The sequence below is a fragment of the Silurus meridionalis genome, chromosome 13 (assembly GCF_014805685.1).
Source record: "Silurus meridionalis isolate SWU-2019-XX chromosome 13, ASM1480568v1, whole genome shotgun sequence".
NCBI classification, from domain to species: Eukaryota; Metazoa; Chordata; class Actinopteri; order Siluriformes; family Siluridae; genus Silurus; species Silurus meridionalis.
In genome coordinates this window covers 8,850,830-8,869,924 of record NC_060896.1, presented here as the reverse complement: position 1 = coordinate 8,869,924, position 19,095 = coordinate 8,850,830, and the positions used below count along the sequence as shown (strand labels likewise).

At 38.0% G+C, this 19,095-nt stretch overlaps 1 protein-coding gene across 6 annotated transcripts in view; it reads right to left on the bottom strand.

The window, feature by feature from the left end:
* The window catches only part of si:ch211-1e14.1 (UPF0606 protein KIAA1549), a 53,824-nt gene that overhangs the window by 16,272 nt on the left and 18,457 nt on the right, over window positions 1–19,095 (bottom strand). For all 6 annotated transcript variants that reach the window (XM_046864457.1, XM_046864463.1, XM_046864462.1 and 3 more), the window contains 9 exons: window positions 11,177–13,189; window positions 10,949–11,037; window positions 9,995–10,163; window positions 9,439–9,569; window positions 8,613–8,802; window positions 8,453–8,512; window positions 7,295–7,440; window positions 4,972–5,149; window positions 3,330–3,511 (listed from right to left, as the gene is read on the bottom strand). In XM_046864457.1, coding sequence (XP_046720413.1) covers window positions 3,330–3,511; window positions 4,972–5,149; window positions 7,295–7,440; window positions 8,453–8,512; window positions 8,613–8,802; window positions 9,439–9,569; window positions 9,995–10,163; window positions 10,949–11,037; window positions 11,177–13,189 — 3,158 coding nt within the window. The remainder of the gene's footprint in view (window positions 1–3,329; window positions 3,512–4,971; window positions 5,150–7,294; window positions 7,441–8,452; window positions 8,513–8,612; window positions 8,803–9,438; window positions 9,570–9,994; window positions 10,164–10,948; window positions 11,038–11,176; window positions 13,190–19,095) is intronic.

The window sequence follows — 19,095 nt, the reverse complement described above, 5'->3', positions numbered from 1 at the left end:
TTATTGTACCTGAACAGTTCATATTCACAAACAACAGCAGTAGCAACCACTATACACCCAGCAGATTCAAACTACATGTGACACAAGCACTCACTAATGTAAACATAGGGTTAAGAAATAACAAATATGTGTGTAAAAGGGGATTAAGTCACAGCTCTTTGAACATCATGGTAACACAGGATATGAACACTGCCACTGTGCAAATATTTATATGTTTGTGTCGAGAGCAAGTGGAATAGCGACGTACATCACAAGAATTTATTTGAAACGGTCTACCTGTTTAAGGACATGGAAAGCAAAAAAAATGTTTTGCATACTGATGAGTTTTGGACAGCTCTTTTAGAGGTAAATAGCTGAATATTTTAAATAATATCCATGAATCAGCGGATAACAGCCCATGCAAAGTCATTCAACTCATATTTGACCTCAGACACCCATGAATAAATAGGATTCGGGAATCAATATGCGTTCACATTGTCAAAATGAATCAAAGCGGAAGATAGATATATCACAACAACAGGAGTGCCAAGCAATCCCATATGTATACAATTAATCTTATTGATAGTGGATCTATATAAACTTCCAAAACAGAGCGAATATCGCACTGACTATGCTTAATTTACCTTTCCAGAATATTTTGCCATTTGGTTTGATAATTCTTCAGTAATTGTTTGCCCTATTGTGTTATAAGTATACACACACTATTTGTATAAAGGTTTATGGACACCTGCCCATAAGATTAAACATCCAATTCCACATTCACTCCCCATTTGCTGTTTTAATAACCTCCACTCTTCTGAAAAGGTGTTCCACAAGACCATTGTGCTTGTGGAGATTTGTACTCATTTAGTCACAAGGGTGTTAGTAAAGTCAGGTACTGATGTAGGGTGATGAGGCCTGGGGTGCAAGTCAGTTCCAATTCATCCCAAAGATGTTCAGTAGGGTTGAGATCTCTATAGCAGGCCACTCAAGGTCTTCCACTTCAAGCCATGTAAACCATAACCTCATGGAGATCGCTTTGTGCACATGGACATCGAACAGATTCGGATCTTCTACTTCAAGTGTAAGGAAAGTTTTATGCTACCATAAAAGGGCTAGTCAGCAAAGGGACAGACATTCCTGATGCTGCATCACCGTTTACTGTGTTGCAAAAGACAGACAATCAAGTTGTTTTGTTTGGAAGCAGTTGAGAAAGCAGATATGGAGATAGCAAATGCTGTGCCACCAGTTCCGTCCATTATGAGGGTCCATCAGGCGGTGACCCAAACAAATGGAGAATTGATATACGGAGATGTCAGACACTTGTGCACAGCAGCACAAAATCTGAACTGTGAGTGCTTTAGTGCAAAGCATTTTAAGGTCAGTAATCAACAGAAGGCTCCCACATCCACAAAAGTTCAGTGGCAAAGTCCTATAGTTGTTGGCAAATGGTGTGTGCTGAAGTACAATGGTGATATGTACCCTGGTGTCATCACAGATACAAGTGGATACAGTTCCATTGTGTGCAAAATATTGGAATCAACAGGTTTTTTTTGGCCAGCCCGTGAAGACATCCTTAGGTACTTGTTTTGAGGACATAGTGTGTGATTTACACCACCCCAAGGCTAGTCGCAGGTCGGCACATGGAAATGAAAAAAGAAGTCTGGGCCAAACTAGAGCAGGCTTTTTAGGAAAAGACAGACAAGTTTTTGGTCATGAATTTAATGTGAATTTAGTTAATACATTGTTAGATACAGATTTTGCAATTGAACTTTTTAGTGTTTTGTATACAAGGACTAGTATTTTCTAATTCATCTTAGATTGATTTTTGGTTGTGTCAGATTTGGAAAGCAAAAAGCATGAGGACTTCATATCTTAAAATTCTTGTCTTTGTCTTTTTTTGACCTTGTGCTATGCAGGAGCCAGAAACACCAACTCATGTCATGCTGCAGAGAAAGGATTAAGACACACCCAACACCCTCTCTCTCCCCTCCCCTACGACCACTTTGATTATATTCTTTCTTTTTTTCACCTTTTTCACTGTTAAGAACTACAAACACATCGCTGTAACATAAACTCTATCTCACACACACACACACACACACACACACACACACACACACACACACACACACACACAAAACATGCTTACTCACACAACAAGCAAAAAATCCTAATTGGTGAAATGGCCTATATAATTGCGTGCCTCTAACTTTCTGGCAACAGTTTGGGGAAGAACCACATATGGCTGGAATAGTCAGGTGTCTCAAAACCTTTCTCCACATAATGTAAGTAGGGCTGAAACGAAACTCTTAGACAATCTGTTGTCTCATGTTTTATTTATAAATTGTATATAAAATGTATCCACGCAAAGTTTGTGTGCGCTATCTGTGTCGCCAATTCACCTTCTCGCTTTCTGTGTTTCCACGTTGTGCCTACGCAGGGCTCAGAGTTTACTTACAAGTGTACACTTTCTTCCACCCATTAAAAAAAAAATTTCATCCCAACCATTGCGTGTAAAGTGGTGTACGCATGTTTTTAGCCTCGTTCTCTGCGTATGCCACATTTATAAATGAGACCCCTTGGCAGGTAAACAGAGAAGACGCTGCACTGTACTGTATTAACATTTTATTTCATTTTATAATAAATAATTATATTTGTATTAATAAGTTTTATTATTTTAACATAAAACTCAATTAAAACAATTCCCTATATGTTTTTTGGTCTATCGTGCAAACAATGTGGCAAATTATAAAAAAATTTAATAAAAAAAAAAGGGGTCACGAGATTGGAAAGTCTTAAAGTGGGGGAATTCTGTACTTCTTATATGATTAATCGATGGACTTACCGATAGAATACTCAATTACTAAAATAATCAATAGCTGCAGTCCTAAATGTAAGCATATGCTTAAGTTTTAAGTAAGCATATAATCACTTTTAAAACTTTGTTTTTTACTTTAGCTTCATTAAAGGATATTTAAATCAAGTCTATGGGTGCTGTTAAAGTATTTAATACAACATTATGAAACCTTTTCAGAAATATATTGTGAAATTGTGACTAGCCACAGCACACTGCGTCATGACAACACATTTGTCAGTCCTTTATACAAAAAATAGACTTAGGGATTTGGAGTGGTACTCAGTAGGCCAAATCAGTCCCATTAAGATGAGATAAGCAGCCATAGCAGAGACACTCAGGAGCCAACTAGCTGATTACTGCTATCTGTTCTTTAAGCAACTTGGGTTGATGCTACAGACAACAATGCTTACAACTGCTTTCCTGTCCGTGTGATTTTTCTTCTTGTGCCAAGCTACATCTGACATTTTTAGAGCCAACTTTTCTCTCTTACCTTCTGCCTCTGTTGGACAGTGCTCATGGTGTCTGGTTGAAACTCCAGTTTGTCCGTGCGGCACAGTTTCCAGTACAGTATGCTTATGATGATCATCACCACCAGCACGGGCACCACTACTCCTACAATAATCCATGTGTTGGTATTCTCTGTCTCAGATGGCAATGCCTGCTTCTCCACAGCTAGACACACAACAAACAAAGGTGCAGGCATGATTGCATTTCTATAAATATATATTACTCCTTATAGTACACACTGGATGCACCTGAATGCTACCTCCCAGTATCTTGCTCAATTGAGATATGTGTCACAGACAACAGTGAAATCTGAGATGAAGCACATATACACAACAAACAAACAAACATACATTGTACAGGCAAGCAGTGATAAGGGGCCAAGCACTTTCTGACCCACCCCTTAGTGAGAGATGAAGAGCAGAAGACACCGTATTCACTGTTCTGTAAGATATATAGACTATTACATTTAAAGGCGAAACATCAAGCTTTCAATGTAATATTGGTTTATTTCCTGTTTCCATTAGCTCTCCCAATTTGCAAATGAACTCTGAGCTTGTTTGTTAACATCAATTCATGTTGCTACACATATGAGCCAAGCTTGGTGTCAATATTTCAATGGCATGGCTGAGAAAAAGCCTCAGTTTCTGTATGGCTATAACTTCTCTATTGCTTTGATTGTGTGTTGTAAACAAACCATAAAGGATAGCCGTTATGAACAAACCATCAAACATACACCGGCATCAGGCATAACATTATGACATAAAATTATAGCACGTGATGTAAATAACACTGATTATCTCTTGATCAGTGGTCAGTCTCGATGAGTCAGGACTGTTTTGGTAGTAAAAGAGGGACCAATGCAATATTATGCAGGTTGCCATAATGTTATGCCTGATCAGTGTATCAAAAACTTGTAAAACTATTGTATTCTCTTGTGATTTTGTGATTGGAATTTTGTTGGGATTTTAAAAGTTTTCAGCAGTTGAACTTGTGACAAAACCTTTTAGTCCTTTAGGTACTTAGGTACTAGTCCTTTGCTCAGGTGTGACGTTTGGCCTGAATATGTCACACTGTCACCTCTAGCTTGCTTGTTAAGAATCTAAATATAAACCTCCATCTTATTTCTGTAAGGCTGCATTTTGATGATGTCCATTGTGCTAAAAGTGATACCAAAAAAACAAAAATAATTTTCTTGTGAAAGCTTGTGAACCCGTCCCTTAGCCGCATTGCAAGTTAAATAATGCTGATAGGCAGAGTGGACAGCCTCAGGCCTCCTGAAACTATGCTGTTATACAATAGTAAATGGCTTCATTATTTCTAATGATGGCAGATTTTTGTGCTTTAGGTCAAACAGCTATAAATCCACCAGCGCAAACTCTTCCAGATAAGGAGGCCAAGGTCTGGAAAAGACATGTTTGTTAAACCTTTCCCTTTGAAGTTTACAGTGTGGAAAATGTAATTATTTGGTTTTCAGATACCACAGCCAACTGGCAATGAGTAATGCGGGGTCAGTAAACTAGTTATGAGCATTTGATTAAAAACAACATTAAGTAAAAGACTCCATAAAAGACTGCCTGCAGAGAACACAGAGTAGCGTGTGGGGTTGTTTTGTTGATGATGCTTACGTTGCGCCAGAATTCCCTGGATGCGGTATCCCAGCAAGATGGCCGCGTGCTGCACATCCAGCCTGTTGAGCAGGTTTGCGGTGGTGACAGCAGGCAGCCTTTCACTGTTAACACCTTCCACAAAGTAGATCATCTCCAGAGGGTTATCCTGTTCTTCTAGGCGAGTGATCTGCACAATCTGAGTCACAAGTATAGTTCTATATTAGTTCAGATCTACAGTGCATCCAGCAAGTATTCACAGTGCTTCACTTTTCCCACATTTTGTTATGTTACAGCCTTATATCAAAATTGATTCAATTAAAATGTTTTATTCAAATAAAAGAATAAATTCTACAAACAATACCCCAAAATGACAACTTGAAAGAAGTTTGTTTGAAATCTTTGCAAATGTAATGTAAAATAAATCACATGTACATAAGTATTCACAGCCTTTGCTCAATACTTTGTTGAAGCACCTTTGACACCAATTACAGCCTCAAGTCTTCTTTGCAGAACCTCTCAAGCTCCATCAGGTTGGATGGGGAGCGTTGATGCACAGCTATTTTCAGATCTCTCCAGAAATGTTCCCGTAGCCGTGTCGTCCCGTAGCCACTCCATTGTTATCTTGGCTATGTGCTTAGGGTCTTTGTCTTGTTGGAAGATGAACCGTTACCCCAGCCTGAGGTCCAGAGATCTCTGGAGGAGGTTTTCATTAAGGATGTCTCTGTACATTGCTGAATTAGGTGGCCCACTTTTTAAAGAGTCCTGGTGGTTCCAAACTTCTTCCATTTACAGATGATGGAGGCCACTGTGCTCATTGGGACCTTCAATTCTGCAGAAATCTCTCTGTACCCTTCCCCAGATCTGTGCCTCAAAAACAATACTGTCTCGGAAGTCTACAGACAATTCCTTGGACTTCAAGACTTGGTTTCTCTGACATGCACTGTTAACTGTGAGACCTCATATAGACAGGTGTGTGCCTTTACAAATCATGTCTAATCAACTAAATTTACCATGTGTGGACTAAATCAAGTTGTAGAAACATCTCAAAAATGATCAATGGAAACAGGATGCGCCTGAGCTCAATATTGAATGCTGTTGATGTTCGTGTTTTTAAAATTATTTGTATACATTTGCAAAGATTTCAAACAAACTTCTTTCACGTTGTCACCTTCAAGGCAACATACGTTTATTTACAATGTCCTTTCTTTATTTAGATATAAAAAAATTAAAATAAACTGATGCGCCAAGTCTCAGATCAAGCACCAAAATCAGCCATGATGCACAAATCCAGCAATTAAAACCATCCGTGTGGAAACATAGCAAAAGTTCCATTTGGTGTTCTGATGATTTCCGTAATTTAAAACACCATAATTTATAACGTACAAAATTATTTCGTTTTTTGGCTCTATGTTGAGTTTGGTTTCATTAATAATAAACATACATTTGCATAAAGCATCCATATTTGTCCATTGCCATGTTGATAAGAGTATTGAAAACTTGAAAAAAGTACATTTAGAACAGATACAAATGTAAAATTAAGTTGCGATTAACTACGAGTTAACTCATGACAATCAAGTGATTAATTGCGATTAAATATTTAATTCGATTGACAGCCCTGATATTTATATACCTACAATTGTACTTTAAAATTTTGCTGAAAGCACATGTTAACAGTCCTGCAGTATGTATTATGAATATCAGTAGATGTCTGAGTGTGCAGTGGGGGTTGCTGTAAAACCAGGCCAGTCTTTAATCACCCTGCCAGCTCCATGCTGTGAAAGCGGACTGCCCTGCTCTTTATGTGTCCCATGAAATAAAGAAAATCTCTCAGCAGAACAGACACCTGATTCTAGAGGGACTCCGTCTGTGAAGAGTCTTCAATAATTGATCTGCTATCAGCTAACCGTCCTATGAGCGGGAGAATAGGGACCAGTGAGTAGCTCCTCAGTTTAGGGATGAATAGAAGCTGTTGCTATGGATACTGCTGGGCTAAAAAATGGTGATGATCCGAGGAGCGCAGGTGGTGACGGGAGCCATAGAGAGTGATCCATTAAAAAGCAAGAAAGGCTGAGGACATCCATGCAGGAAGAGTACAACAATGAGGCTGCCCATTTCAGAAAAAGCACACATTCAGTGCATATACATGTTTGTAGGTACACGCACACACACAAAATATAAACTAGTGCAAAATCTGGATACCACAGACTATAAAATAAATGTTTTAATTATTTAATTATTCTAATAACTGAATCTTTCCAAAAAAAAGAAAGAAAGAAAGAAAGAAAGACTGCATTAAAGCAAAATAAGAAGATGACTCTAGTGGCACTGTGAGATCCTTTACCTGTACACTGTTATTGCCCACACTGGTGGCTCTTTTAAGGCGTCGGCCAGCCGAAAGCCCCTCTCCAAGCAGCAGAGCTAATCTTCTCTCCATCTTTGCCTGGAAAATCCTGTCACTCACATCATGCTCCATCACCCCCAGCAAAACTACACAACAGCAAACACAAATCTATTCAGCATAACAGGGACACACACACATAGGCCATATTCAAATGTCAGATAGCTACAGACTAAAATGCTTTAAAGTTTATGTGAGACTTACACACACACTGTAAAGTTTGCCTGAGATATGACATATAGCATCTCAGGCACCCACAACATTTTTAGTTTAATTGATTTGATTTTTTTTTTTTTTTTCACGTTATCAGCAGTATTACATTTAGAGGTATATTTGCACCTAAATATGGAATGCCACTTCAGGGCATATTTTAATGGATAAAGTTCAATATGCAAAACAGAAGAATACTTTGCTTATTCTTCACACCATGGGCACAATTTCTTTACAGGAAAATGCAGTAATTTGACAGCTCAAAAAAGTCAATTAAAAAAGAGATAAAATCACATAAATCCGGCACACACATCACTTCATTTGATGACCCATTTAGTACCTTGTGGCTTCAGAAAATGGCAAAATAATATAAAGTGCTTTTTCATCAGCTGAGACAAAAACTGTTAAACCGAGGGAGAGAAATGTATGAATATAAGTGTGTTGCAAGGTGAGATTATTGACCCCAACCTGAATCAGGGCAGACCATCATGTGACAGTGAGTTCTGAGAAAGGTGATGAATATGTGACACCGGTAGCTGATGGGTACTGTAATACCTGTCCGTAATCCAAAGGCAAAGTGTTTGTGTTTAAATGCGGTGGTTTAAGATGCTGTTCAAAGCCATCTTGGAAGCTTTAACTCAAGAACAGCATGGATGTGTGATGGTAAATACATGCAGATAATGGTAACTGTGTTATCTGAATAGTACAGACTGAAAATTGACATAAGCAGGTGCAGACCCAGACAAATTTTACAATTTTTTTATTTAGGTCACCCACTATATGACCCTATAGCACTTTAAGAGCAGCAATCAAGTCTTGGCTAAACCTCAGGACTGGAAATTTTTTATTTTTTTTTTAATTATAAAAATAGACAAGCTTAACATACATTACCTGTCTTAACCCATGAAGAACGTAGCAACTGGGTGGTGTTTAGCTCAGGGTAGTGATATGCTGTTGACAGAATAAATGACCCCGTCATTCTCATACATTCCTCGCTACATTAAATGACTACAGTCATTGCCGATGAATGAGGCTTGAAAATCTGACTCACGTTCTGCGATCTGCTGAACAGGGTATCCCAGATAATAGCTAAACTCCACCACACTGAGATGCCTCAGGTGACTGCTGACCTCAGACCCTAGTATATACCCTCGAGCATCACGTACCACAAAGGTGATGTCCAAGGGCCCCCGCAGCTGTCTCTGTGCTGGTGCCACAGAGCTCATGGTGATGTTCAATATCTGAAATATTTAAGTTCTTGTTAATTCAATATATAATTAAGATTATAAATTAGAGCACATTTATAATGTTAATGTCTCAAGCTAAATCTAACAAACATGAACTAAATTCTAATTAATAAACTAAATATGGAATCAGACAGAGGGTTTGCCTCAGGATTTTTATAGTCAAGATTATTCCAAAACTATATTAAAATGGAGATGAGGTTTGTACGAGAACCCAAAGCCCAAGTGTGTTAACAGCCCCAGTTCCCCACACAGCAAATTTCACTCATTCATTTAGTTGCCTTGACAACTGTGAGGTTGGATAGTGCATGCTCTTCTCTCTAAATCTAGTCAAAGTGATGTCATTACAGAATATGGAGGAACAATCTATTAGAATTACCCTCAATCAAAACACAGTGGCAAACAGTGAAAGAAAAAAAATCAGTGTGTCTGGTACATATGACAAGCAAATCAAGAGGACTAGACTAGAGCTTAGAGTTCCGTCATTGAGGTTCTAACAGAATGCATTGTAATCCCTAACAGTTCATTGTCTTGTCTCACATAACACAAAAGAGCTTGTTTACAAACAATAGCTAGACAATATACACAGTCAAATCCGTCAAACAAGAATCCAAACAAGGAAGTGTTCCTTACGTTCACAGAAAAGTCGGTCGACTCCTTGAAACGGCGGCGCACTTCGGCGAAAGCGTAAATTAGGCCTCTTTCGATGTGTTCGATGAATGTGCACACGTGCATGTCTACATGAATGGGCACAAACTGAAGCACTGCAGTAAAAGAGCACACAATAAGACATTAGATGCTATCCTTCTTCTTTCTCTTTTAATACAATCCAATTTAAATTGATTTGTAGCGCACTTTTAAACAATGCACATTGGCCTGAAGCAACTTTACCTCTACAGAAATGAGTAGATTACGAATGGTATTTTTTAATACACAATTTAGTATTTATCCCTAATGAGCAACCAGTGGTAATGACGGCAAGGAAAAACTCCCTGAGATTGCATGAGAAAGAAACCATGAGATTAACCAGTATCATAACGAAACCCATCCTCATCTGGGTTACATCATTCATCATAGTTCCACCCTTGTTGAGGTTATAACTATTCACTGGATAGTTTTAGATTTTACATTACTCTCAAATATCTAAAGAGTTGTTATTACAATACAGATTTAAAAAGATTGTCTCTACCCGAGTGGATGTGGTACTGCAGGCCTGGTACAGGACTGATCGGGGAAACACTAAGAATGGTGTCAGATGTGAATGCAAATCGTCTCAGAGCGTTCATAACCGATATGGCTGTGTAGACAACAGGACCAGACACAGCCCGAAACACAAAGTCTGGAGGGGATTTCACCACCTACACAAACACAATAACACATACACATCCCAACAAATAAGCAAGTTTCAAATTTAAAGCAAACCCATCACACATATAGGTCATCATTTCACAGAACAAGTTTCCCATGAGAGATTACTACGCGTGAAAATACCAACATGAACGTGACTTTTTTTTTTTTTTTTTTTTTTTTTTAAAGAGCTGCAAGGGAATGAGCATGTAAAGCTCTCTGATCTTTTACTCTACGACACATATCTCTGCATTGCCTGACTATATGTAATGAACAGATAAAGTGAGACAGGAAGAGCTGTGTATTTCTGAATTGGCTTTTAAAGGCCGACATGAAGCTTGAGGGCAGTCATTAGGCAACAGTTTGCCAGCTTTTATCATAAAGTGTTTACAAATGTTAGACAACCATCAGACTCAATAGCAGACAATTGCATTATTATTGTAAAACAATAAAAAAAGAAACGTAAGAAAAGAGTAATTTGGAAATAGAATTATTTCTAAACAACAATAATTTCACAGAGATACCGACAATGAAAACAAGAAAAAAAGAAACGTATTGCATGTGACTGCTACTTTATAATAATGAGCAATTCTCACATTTTTACTGACCAAAGAACCAGTACAGTCAGCCAGTCCCCCCCTTCTTGTTTTCTATTGGCTCACACAATTAAGTTTTCAGATTTTATGAAGTTAAATTAGCATGAGACAAATGTAACCACTATCATGACCGCTAATACAGTGCTGTTTTAAATAGCAGGAGAAAATGTAAAAAAAAAATCAAGAATATTAATGTTCACCTGCAGTTCAACCGATCGATTGAATTCGGCTTTGAGGATCTCTCTGACTTTTGCTTTGGCGTAACCAGCTGTGGAGCCGAATGGAAAACCTGCGGGAGATAAATAAGACACCATTCCAAGAGTGTGTTCATATTTTCTCGCTATTCAGACAAGTACGTGTATTGCCTTAGTTTTTAATCATTTGTTCAAATTGCAAATATGCATAAAAAAGGAAAAAAAAAAACTTACCAACTCGCACTAAGTAGGTATCAGGTTTGGTAAGGTTGCAGAGGTACTCTCGGATAGTCGTTGTTAGAAGAGTAGAAGTCTGAAGAGTTGTCACTGAAGGGGTTGTAAGCAAAGTTGTGGCATTAAACACCTCAGTTGTTGCACCTGGGGCAGACATAGTTGTCTCATTGTTTAATACTGAAGGAGTGAAGTCTGCTGGCTTGCTGACTGTCGTCATTTCATCATCTGTAACCGGATTAAAAGAGCTTCCTGCTCCGGTGAAACCTTGGTCAGCCATCTCGGTTACAGAAAGGACAGAGGTGATGTTGAGGGACGACTCAGTGGGCACTTCAGAGACGTTATGTGTCTGGGTGAACACGTTATCGATGAGTGATGATGTAGGGTGTGAGGTCTCAGGGACAGTAGAATTGATAGACCAGTGTGTGTTTGTGGAATTTAGGAACATGACATCCGACTCCACTGGATCAGTATGTGGGAAAAGCACTGAAGTAAAAGATATGGAAGAGGAGATAGATTCTGTGCTAATCCAGTCGGTAGTTGCTGCCAGATCCCAGAGGGAATTTGAAAAGTCCATAGACGGAGTTAATGCTGATGAGTACAAAAATGGAAATGTAGCATTCATTAGACTAGGTCTTATGTCTGACAAATCTAAGACAGTAGTGTTGGACAAATTAAGTCCTGAGAGGTCTGTTGAGGATTCTTCAGGCCAGGAGGGGTCCATGTTCTGCAGGTCCTCTCCATACATTACTGTGAACATGTGACTGGCTGGAACAGTGTAGGTGCTGGTCGTGCTTATTGACACTGGAAGGGAAAAATGTTTTGAAGTGGTCTGGTTGCCCCTTTGTTCTGTCAAGCTTTCATTGTTTTTGGTGAGCTGAATGTTGTAGTACTCAAGACTATTCATATCAGGCAGAAGAACATCACTGGGCTCGATGGTAACGTCAGGCCAGTTAGTATATATCTCTGAGGTATCACTGACTATATCACTCTGATGTAACGAGATGCTGGAATGTACTGCTGTAGGATGAATGGCTTCGACACCTAAGTAAATAGTGCTGGATATATGGGTGGGACTGTTGGAAATACTGGGTAAGGTAGAAAATCTAGAGATCATTACATTTGTCATTTCACTATTGGGTACTTGGAGAGTACTGGTTGAATTTGATGTAACACTGAAGGCCGTGCTAGAATTCATGGTAATATGTCTACTAGGGAAAGTTGTTAAGGAACTGGGAGAGAGGTATCTTGTATACAAAGGAATCATTGCCCTTGTAGGAAAAGATGTATCATAAGATTCAGAGTTTGAGTCCTCAAAGTCATACATGTCAGATGGAAAATTGGTGACCAAAGAGTAATCATCTCCCTCAGATCCCAGGTAGGACATTGTTTCCAAGTAATCCCCTGAACCAGAACCATAGTCGACATCCATAGTGTTAGTTGGATAGTAAACCTCTGGTGGACCCATAGTTGGTTCTGTGAAAGATGATGTCACATGAAAGGTTCCAAACATGGTATGACTTGGATATAACTGATCATCTAGGGCAGCATCATTTTGGATATTGAAATCATGACTAAGAACTAGTTGATTAGAAAGTTCTTTATGCTTTCCAGATGTACTAGTGCTATTGCTGATTCTTTCAGCTTGTAATTCAGATGATGGAAATGGAGGTTCTAAAAAAGAATCCAGCCCAGCTGAAGGGAAATTTGATGATGTCTGTGACAGTTGGACACCTGAAAGTATGACAGGGCCAGAGAGAGGTTCTGGGGGTTTGGGGACAGAGCTTGGAGGAGGCATGGATGCTGAGCCATATACAGTGTTGACCGTGTGGCTGTAGTAATACTCTGAGGGTTTGGGAGATTCAGTGTTAGGCAAGATGGAAAATGTCCTATGAATGTCACTGAACTGTCCCAAGGCTTGATAGGAAGTGTATAGTAAGGGGATGGGGGAAGCTGTATTCTGTGGCACTTCTGTCAGAGATTGCTTTGCTGTGTTGGAATCCAACAACGACAAGTCTAAAGAAAATGAAACAAAAAAGGTATAAAATTAGGAACCAAAACACAATAACAACTTAAACTAAACCCAAGCAATTTGAACAATGTAAGAACAATCTGATTTAAGAAATGCCTTCAAAAGATGATCATCTACTTAGAAATTGAAATTTTAGGCAAAAGGATTTGAATTAAAATTCTTCATAAGTTCTATAATATATTAGATTGACAAAAAGCAAGGCAAATTAACATTTTACTCAAAATATCCACATGAAATCATCACGTGACTTATGTTTCGAGGACAATATTATCTTCACAATGAATCCTGTTCAATCATCTACCAAACTATATATTTTCAAAATTGTATAATTCTTTCAGCCTCAATAAATCTGTGTAAATTCATTTTATGGATGTGTGGATTCAGCACAAATCCCTTTAATACCAAACATGGATGTGCCTAGTCATTAAAATGGGTAAGCCTACTAACAGGTAGCAGGCTATAAAATGATTTTTTATGAACAACTGGAGTATGGTAAAAAAAATAAAATAAACAGGAGAGCATTTGTGATTTACAGACATGCATGATGCAAAGTGAATAGGTTTACGATGTTTTTTATGCACGACTAACAAAATAACTTTGTGGAAATGCAGTATAGAATGTGCCAATTGACAATTTATACATTATTTGTTTTTGTGTTCAATCACGTGAAACTGGAAATCTATATCTAAATCAGCGCACAAGGCTTTCATAGCAAAACTCTTAAGTTATTATGTACATTACTACACTATTATATACAATATTTGACTAATAACTGCAACGATTACACAAGTTACGAGTCCCTAATGTTAAGTTTCTTGGAAGACACTTGAGCCACAAAATTACATTTTAATAATTAAACGTAAGGCTTTGAAACGTAGTTCCTAAAAGAAGTATCGGTTTGCTTGGGTCATATTCTTAAATGTTCTAGAATTTCCATTAGCATGGGCTTTCTGACATACGCAAGGGCATTGGAATAAAGAGTGGCAGTGTGTTCAGGAGCAGATGTGTGCTAATGAAATGGGCCTTTCTGGGGAGGATGCAAAGGAAAGGTGAGGTGCTTTCGTAATGAAGGAAAGAACGGACTCTCCTATTTAAAAGTGGGTGTTAGAGCTTGGCAGCTAGCATAGAAGACTGGTGTTGCATAAAAGCACCAGTCATGAATAGGTGCTTTGTTGTAGATCGTAGCAAAACAGTAAAGTGCCCAATTTGGAGTATCCAAATCTCTTCCACAGCTGCTGGGTGTAAGAATTTGGAATTGTACCCTCTCTGGTAGAAAAATGCTATTGCAAGCTAGTTAGGGAAGGACATTTTTGTCCAGTTGCTTATGCTGTTCATTGTGCTGATTAATCTAATGGCTGCAAGAAGAAGTGCGTCCAAAACGTCATAATTGACAAACTTATAGTTAAGTTAGGTCTGAAACACTTTCCAAATGTTATCTATAAAGATATAATTAACCTGCTTACAACATTTTAGGTGAAGTTAAAGCTTCAGTGTGTTACCAAAACTTTTGTAATTTTTGTTGTATTAAAACAGATGCTCGAAAAATGATTTACTCTAGCAAAAAAGAGACAAATAAAAAGACAAACACACAACTGGATAATCAAACAAACTCCATACAAAGAGGATAACTCAGTTGACTGTAATTAACCACCATTCCCATTTAATTAGAAAACAAGTTAAATGTTTAGCCAAGGCTCCAGAATTTTTACTTTATATTTACTAATTTCCTGCCAATTCTGATCCCAGAACCCTGATGTTTCAATGAATGTAGATTACAGGATGATCAGGGTGACCTAAAGCACAAGAAGCACATATATTACAATGTTTTTTTTCTTTAGTGACTCTAAAATCTAATAAAAAAATAACACTTGCACTGTAACTTCAAGTAATTGCACTATTTTTGCATATTCAAAAACATACAACTGGATTCAGACTGTGACATAAAAACATCTTTAAAATGTCTAAATTCTATTTTTTAGAAATATTCTTATGAACCAATGCGAATTGTAAGTGCAATCTGTCGGACAGATCACTGAACATAACTCCAGATTTGAACCAGACAGCTATGAGTCAAAAACAGCCGACATTACTTAAATGTCTGAAGCAATCCTCCCACTTTATGCGGTTATTATTTAGAAATATTTGCAGGCCTTTTCGCTAGATTTCAAATCTTACAAAGTAAAAAAAAAAAACATGGAATGAAGAAGAAGAGTTAAAAAATTTACCCAATTACCAAAAGTAAAAGTAAACATGTCCACATATACAGATTCAGCATAGGGAAATAAATATATAATAATTCAGTTTCTTTTACTGCAATTAACAAAAGTATTAAAATAAATCCTGCGCTGCCTTAATTAGCTGCCTTAATTAGCTCAATACATCTCAGTACACAGTTCTCTATACTCACTGAATTCAAGTTGCTTAGAAAATATAAACCTAGCAGCTATAATAATTATTAACAGAGCTCAATGTAATAATAAAATATTTCCAGTTTAAATAAAAATGTTTGTGTCATTGCTCAGGCTTTTCATTCCTTGTCTCTAACGCATGTCTACACTGTTTAAAAACTGCAGTTTTGTCTAAAAACCCTCCATAATCACACAATCGTTTTCAATTGTTTCCCAACAGTTGCTCATCCACACTGGAATCTGGACATCCCTGTACTGCGCATGAGCAAAAACGCAAGATGCTCCAACCTGCGTCATTTCCGCCTGAGGCTTATTCAGGTTGCAGCAATGTCAAGGTAAGGCACCACCAAGACTAAAAAACGTGTCATCAATTTCGAAAGCCTTCAAATTGCGAAAAAATTTCAAATGCTTACAATTTAGAGAGAATTTGCAAAAAGCTACGCTTTTGTTGACTAAAAAATGTCGTCTCAATGTGGACGCAAGGCCAAAACGGAGAGAAAAATGTGTGTTTTCAAATAAAAAGGTATTAATGTGGACATGGCCTACAATTACACACCTGGGATTTAACTGACCTTGGCTTATTATTATTATAGCGCTTTGCATACTCTGTTAAGTCTGTGTGGGTTTCCTCTACGTTCTTTGGTTTCATCCCATCTTCTAAAAACATGCATGTAAGTTGTCTGACTGAAATAAATCGTCCCTAAAGTAGAAATTAGTGTGTGAATGTGTGTCCCAGAATAGACTCTGGACTACTGCAACTTTAACCATTTACTGAAGATGAATAATGATTTCTTACTCTTGTAACTCAGCATAATGTGCTCATGTAATGTAACATATTATACATATAATTAACCACAAGTTGTATTTCATGTGAGACATTTCCTGATATCCCCAGACAGAAGAACATCATACTTGCCAGAGCAAACTAACTGTCATCACCTGTCGTCAACCTCTTTCTAGAAGCAAGCTGGTAAATAAAAAAATAACAGAAAAAATAAATAAATAAATAAATAAATTTACCACAGAATCCCTAAAGTAGTATATAAGATGGGAACACCATGCTTACAACATATTCTGCCTTTTTCTGACCAGAGACTTCAGCTCCTTCATTTAAAATCAAATCAAAGCAAAAATAAACAAGAGCAATAAGTGTTTCATGTCTCACATCCTTTTTCCATTCTATGAACTGGCTTTTCCACAAGACATACCCTATAAATAAAGGTTTTTGGAACAAAGAACATCACACCCACATGTGGTTCTTCCCAAAAAAATTGAAAGCAAACTAAAGTCCACATTGTCTTTGTATGCTGTAGCACTTCTTTTTACTTGTTCAGGCAAGACAATGCCCCTGTGCACACAGCAAGCTCCAAGAAGATATGGTTTGGAGTGGAAGAACTTGAGTGTCCTTTACAAAGCAGACTTCCCCGACACCCAAGACCTCCTCACCCGACATAAGTGTATAATCTCCCTAATGCTCTTTTGGCTGATTGAACAAATCCCCACAGCTGTGCTTCATAATCTAACGCAAAGCCTTCCCAGAAGAGTCGAGCTTTTCATAATGTTAAAACATCTAGAATGGCATTTTCAAAAAGCACATGTCAGTCTGACCATTAGGTGTCCACATTTCTGCATGCATGGATGAAAAGATCAGAAAGGCATAGTTTTTTTTTTTTTGTAAAGGCATCGTTTTTCTGTGTAAAGCTGCTGTGAGACAATGTTCATTGTTGAAAGCGCTATACAAATAAAAATAAATTGAATTGAAGAGTTTTTATGTGCCATGAAACAAAAATCATAAATTCTAGCGCTAACTGTTGGCACCCCTTCCCTGCTAATATTCAATTTGGATCCCAACCCAAAAGTGCTGATGAATCCAGTGAAAACCTATGCAGCGCTATTAGGCGGTACTTTAATGTGCAAAATGTGAACTCCTATTCATTACAGAATTCAAGGTTGTGTTATTTTGGCAGTGAATTAGCTCAGTGCGGTGCCAGGCAAGGATTTATTACGAATGAAAGCATGAGGCCACTTTACATATACAACTGAAGACCCCTCGGTGTCTGCCTAAATGGTGAAAGGAAAGTGTGCTCTGTAGAAATCGTGCTTCAAAACAAGCATTACCTAATTTCTACAGAGAGGGCCAACTTCAGTGTTAATGAAACAGCATGACCCTGAGCGGTGCCAGACGGGTGACGACATGACAGACTGAAGGCAGGGGGAAAACACTGGAGATGACTCGCTCTACCACCTGTTCCTGAAACATGACCATGTTACGCATCGGTGCCGTTTCATTGTGATCTCTGTCCTTGAAGAGGTAGGACTACATATTGTATTCTCTGATGGTAAGTGAGAGTGATAGCGTGGCGCTTAGCATGTGTTACACTTCAAGCACAATCAGACTGCAACAGTATTTATCTTATAGTATCTTATATTATCTTATAGCATACACTCATTAAATACACTGTACAATCCATATTGCAAAAAAAGCTAATGATGGTACATTGGTATAACCTATACATGGATGTATAAAATATATGTGCATAATAATAATAATAATAAAAAAATATATATGTTAAAATATACTACAGGAATAAAAGTTTGTGAACACCTGGCCATAAAATGAGTGTGTTTTTCGAACATCTAATTCCATATTTAGTCCCCATTTGCTGTTATAACAACCTCCACTAGACTAGATTTTTGAGTGGGCTTTGTGCTCAGGGGCACAGTCATGCTGGAACAGGGTTAAGTCTTCTAGTTCAAGGGAAGGAAAAAATACTGCATCCAAAGGAATCCTATACAATTGTGTGTCTCCAACTTTTTGGTAACAGTTAGGGGGAGAACCAAATATGGCTTGAAAAGTTGGTTGTCCCAATACTGCTGTCGCATTCGATTTAAATTTGACTTCTGTCCGTATAGTGTAGAAATTAAGCTGATTCAATCAATTTCACATCATTATATTTAATTCATCAACATACTGAATTATTATTCATTTATTTATTAATTTATTATTCACACATTATCTGTTTCTACAGATTATGTTTTCCCCTATACTAAAACTTTCTTTTGGCTTCTCCACAGCAGATCATCCGTATTCATGATTCGCATGCTCGACTTGGCACGTTTTTACGCTGGATGCCCTTCCTAACGCAACCCTTCCCATTTATCCGGGCTTCGGACCGGCACTATGAGTGCACTGGCTTGTGCAACCCTAATGGCTGGGGTTGGTTCCCTGACCGGGGATCTAACCCGGGCCGCAGCAGTGAGAGCGCCACATCCTAACCACTAGACCACCAGGGAACCATGTTTTCCCCTATACTGCTATGTGCAAAGTACTTTTCTTTCACATTTAACAACAAACTCTGGTTGACTCATACATTTTCTTGTGGTACAACAGTCTACTTGACAAAACGAGACACATTAACCCAGACCGCATTCTGGCCATCAGCACAACTGATTTTTACTAGTTGAATAAATTTTACAAATCA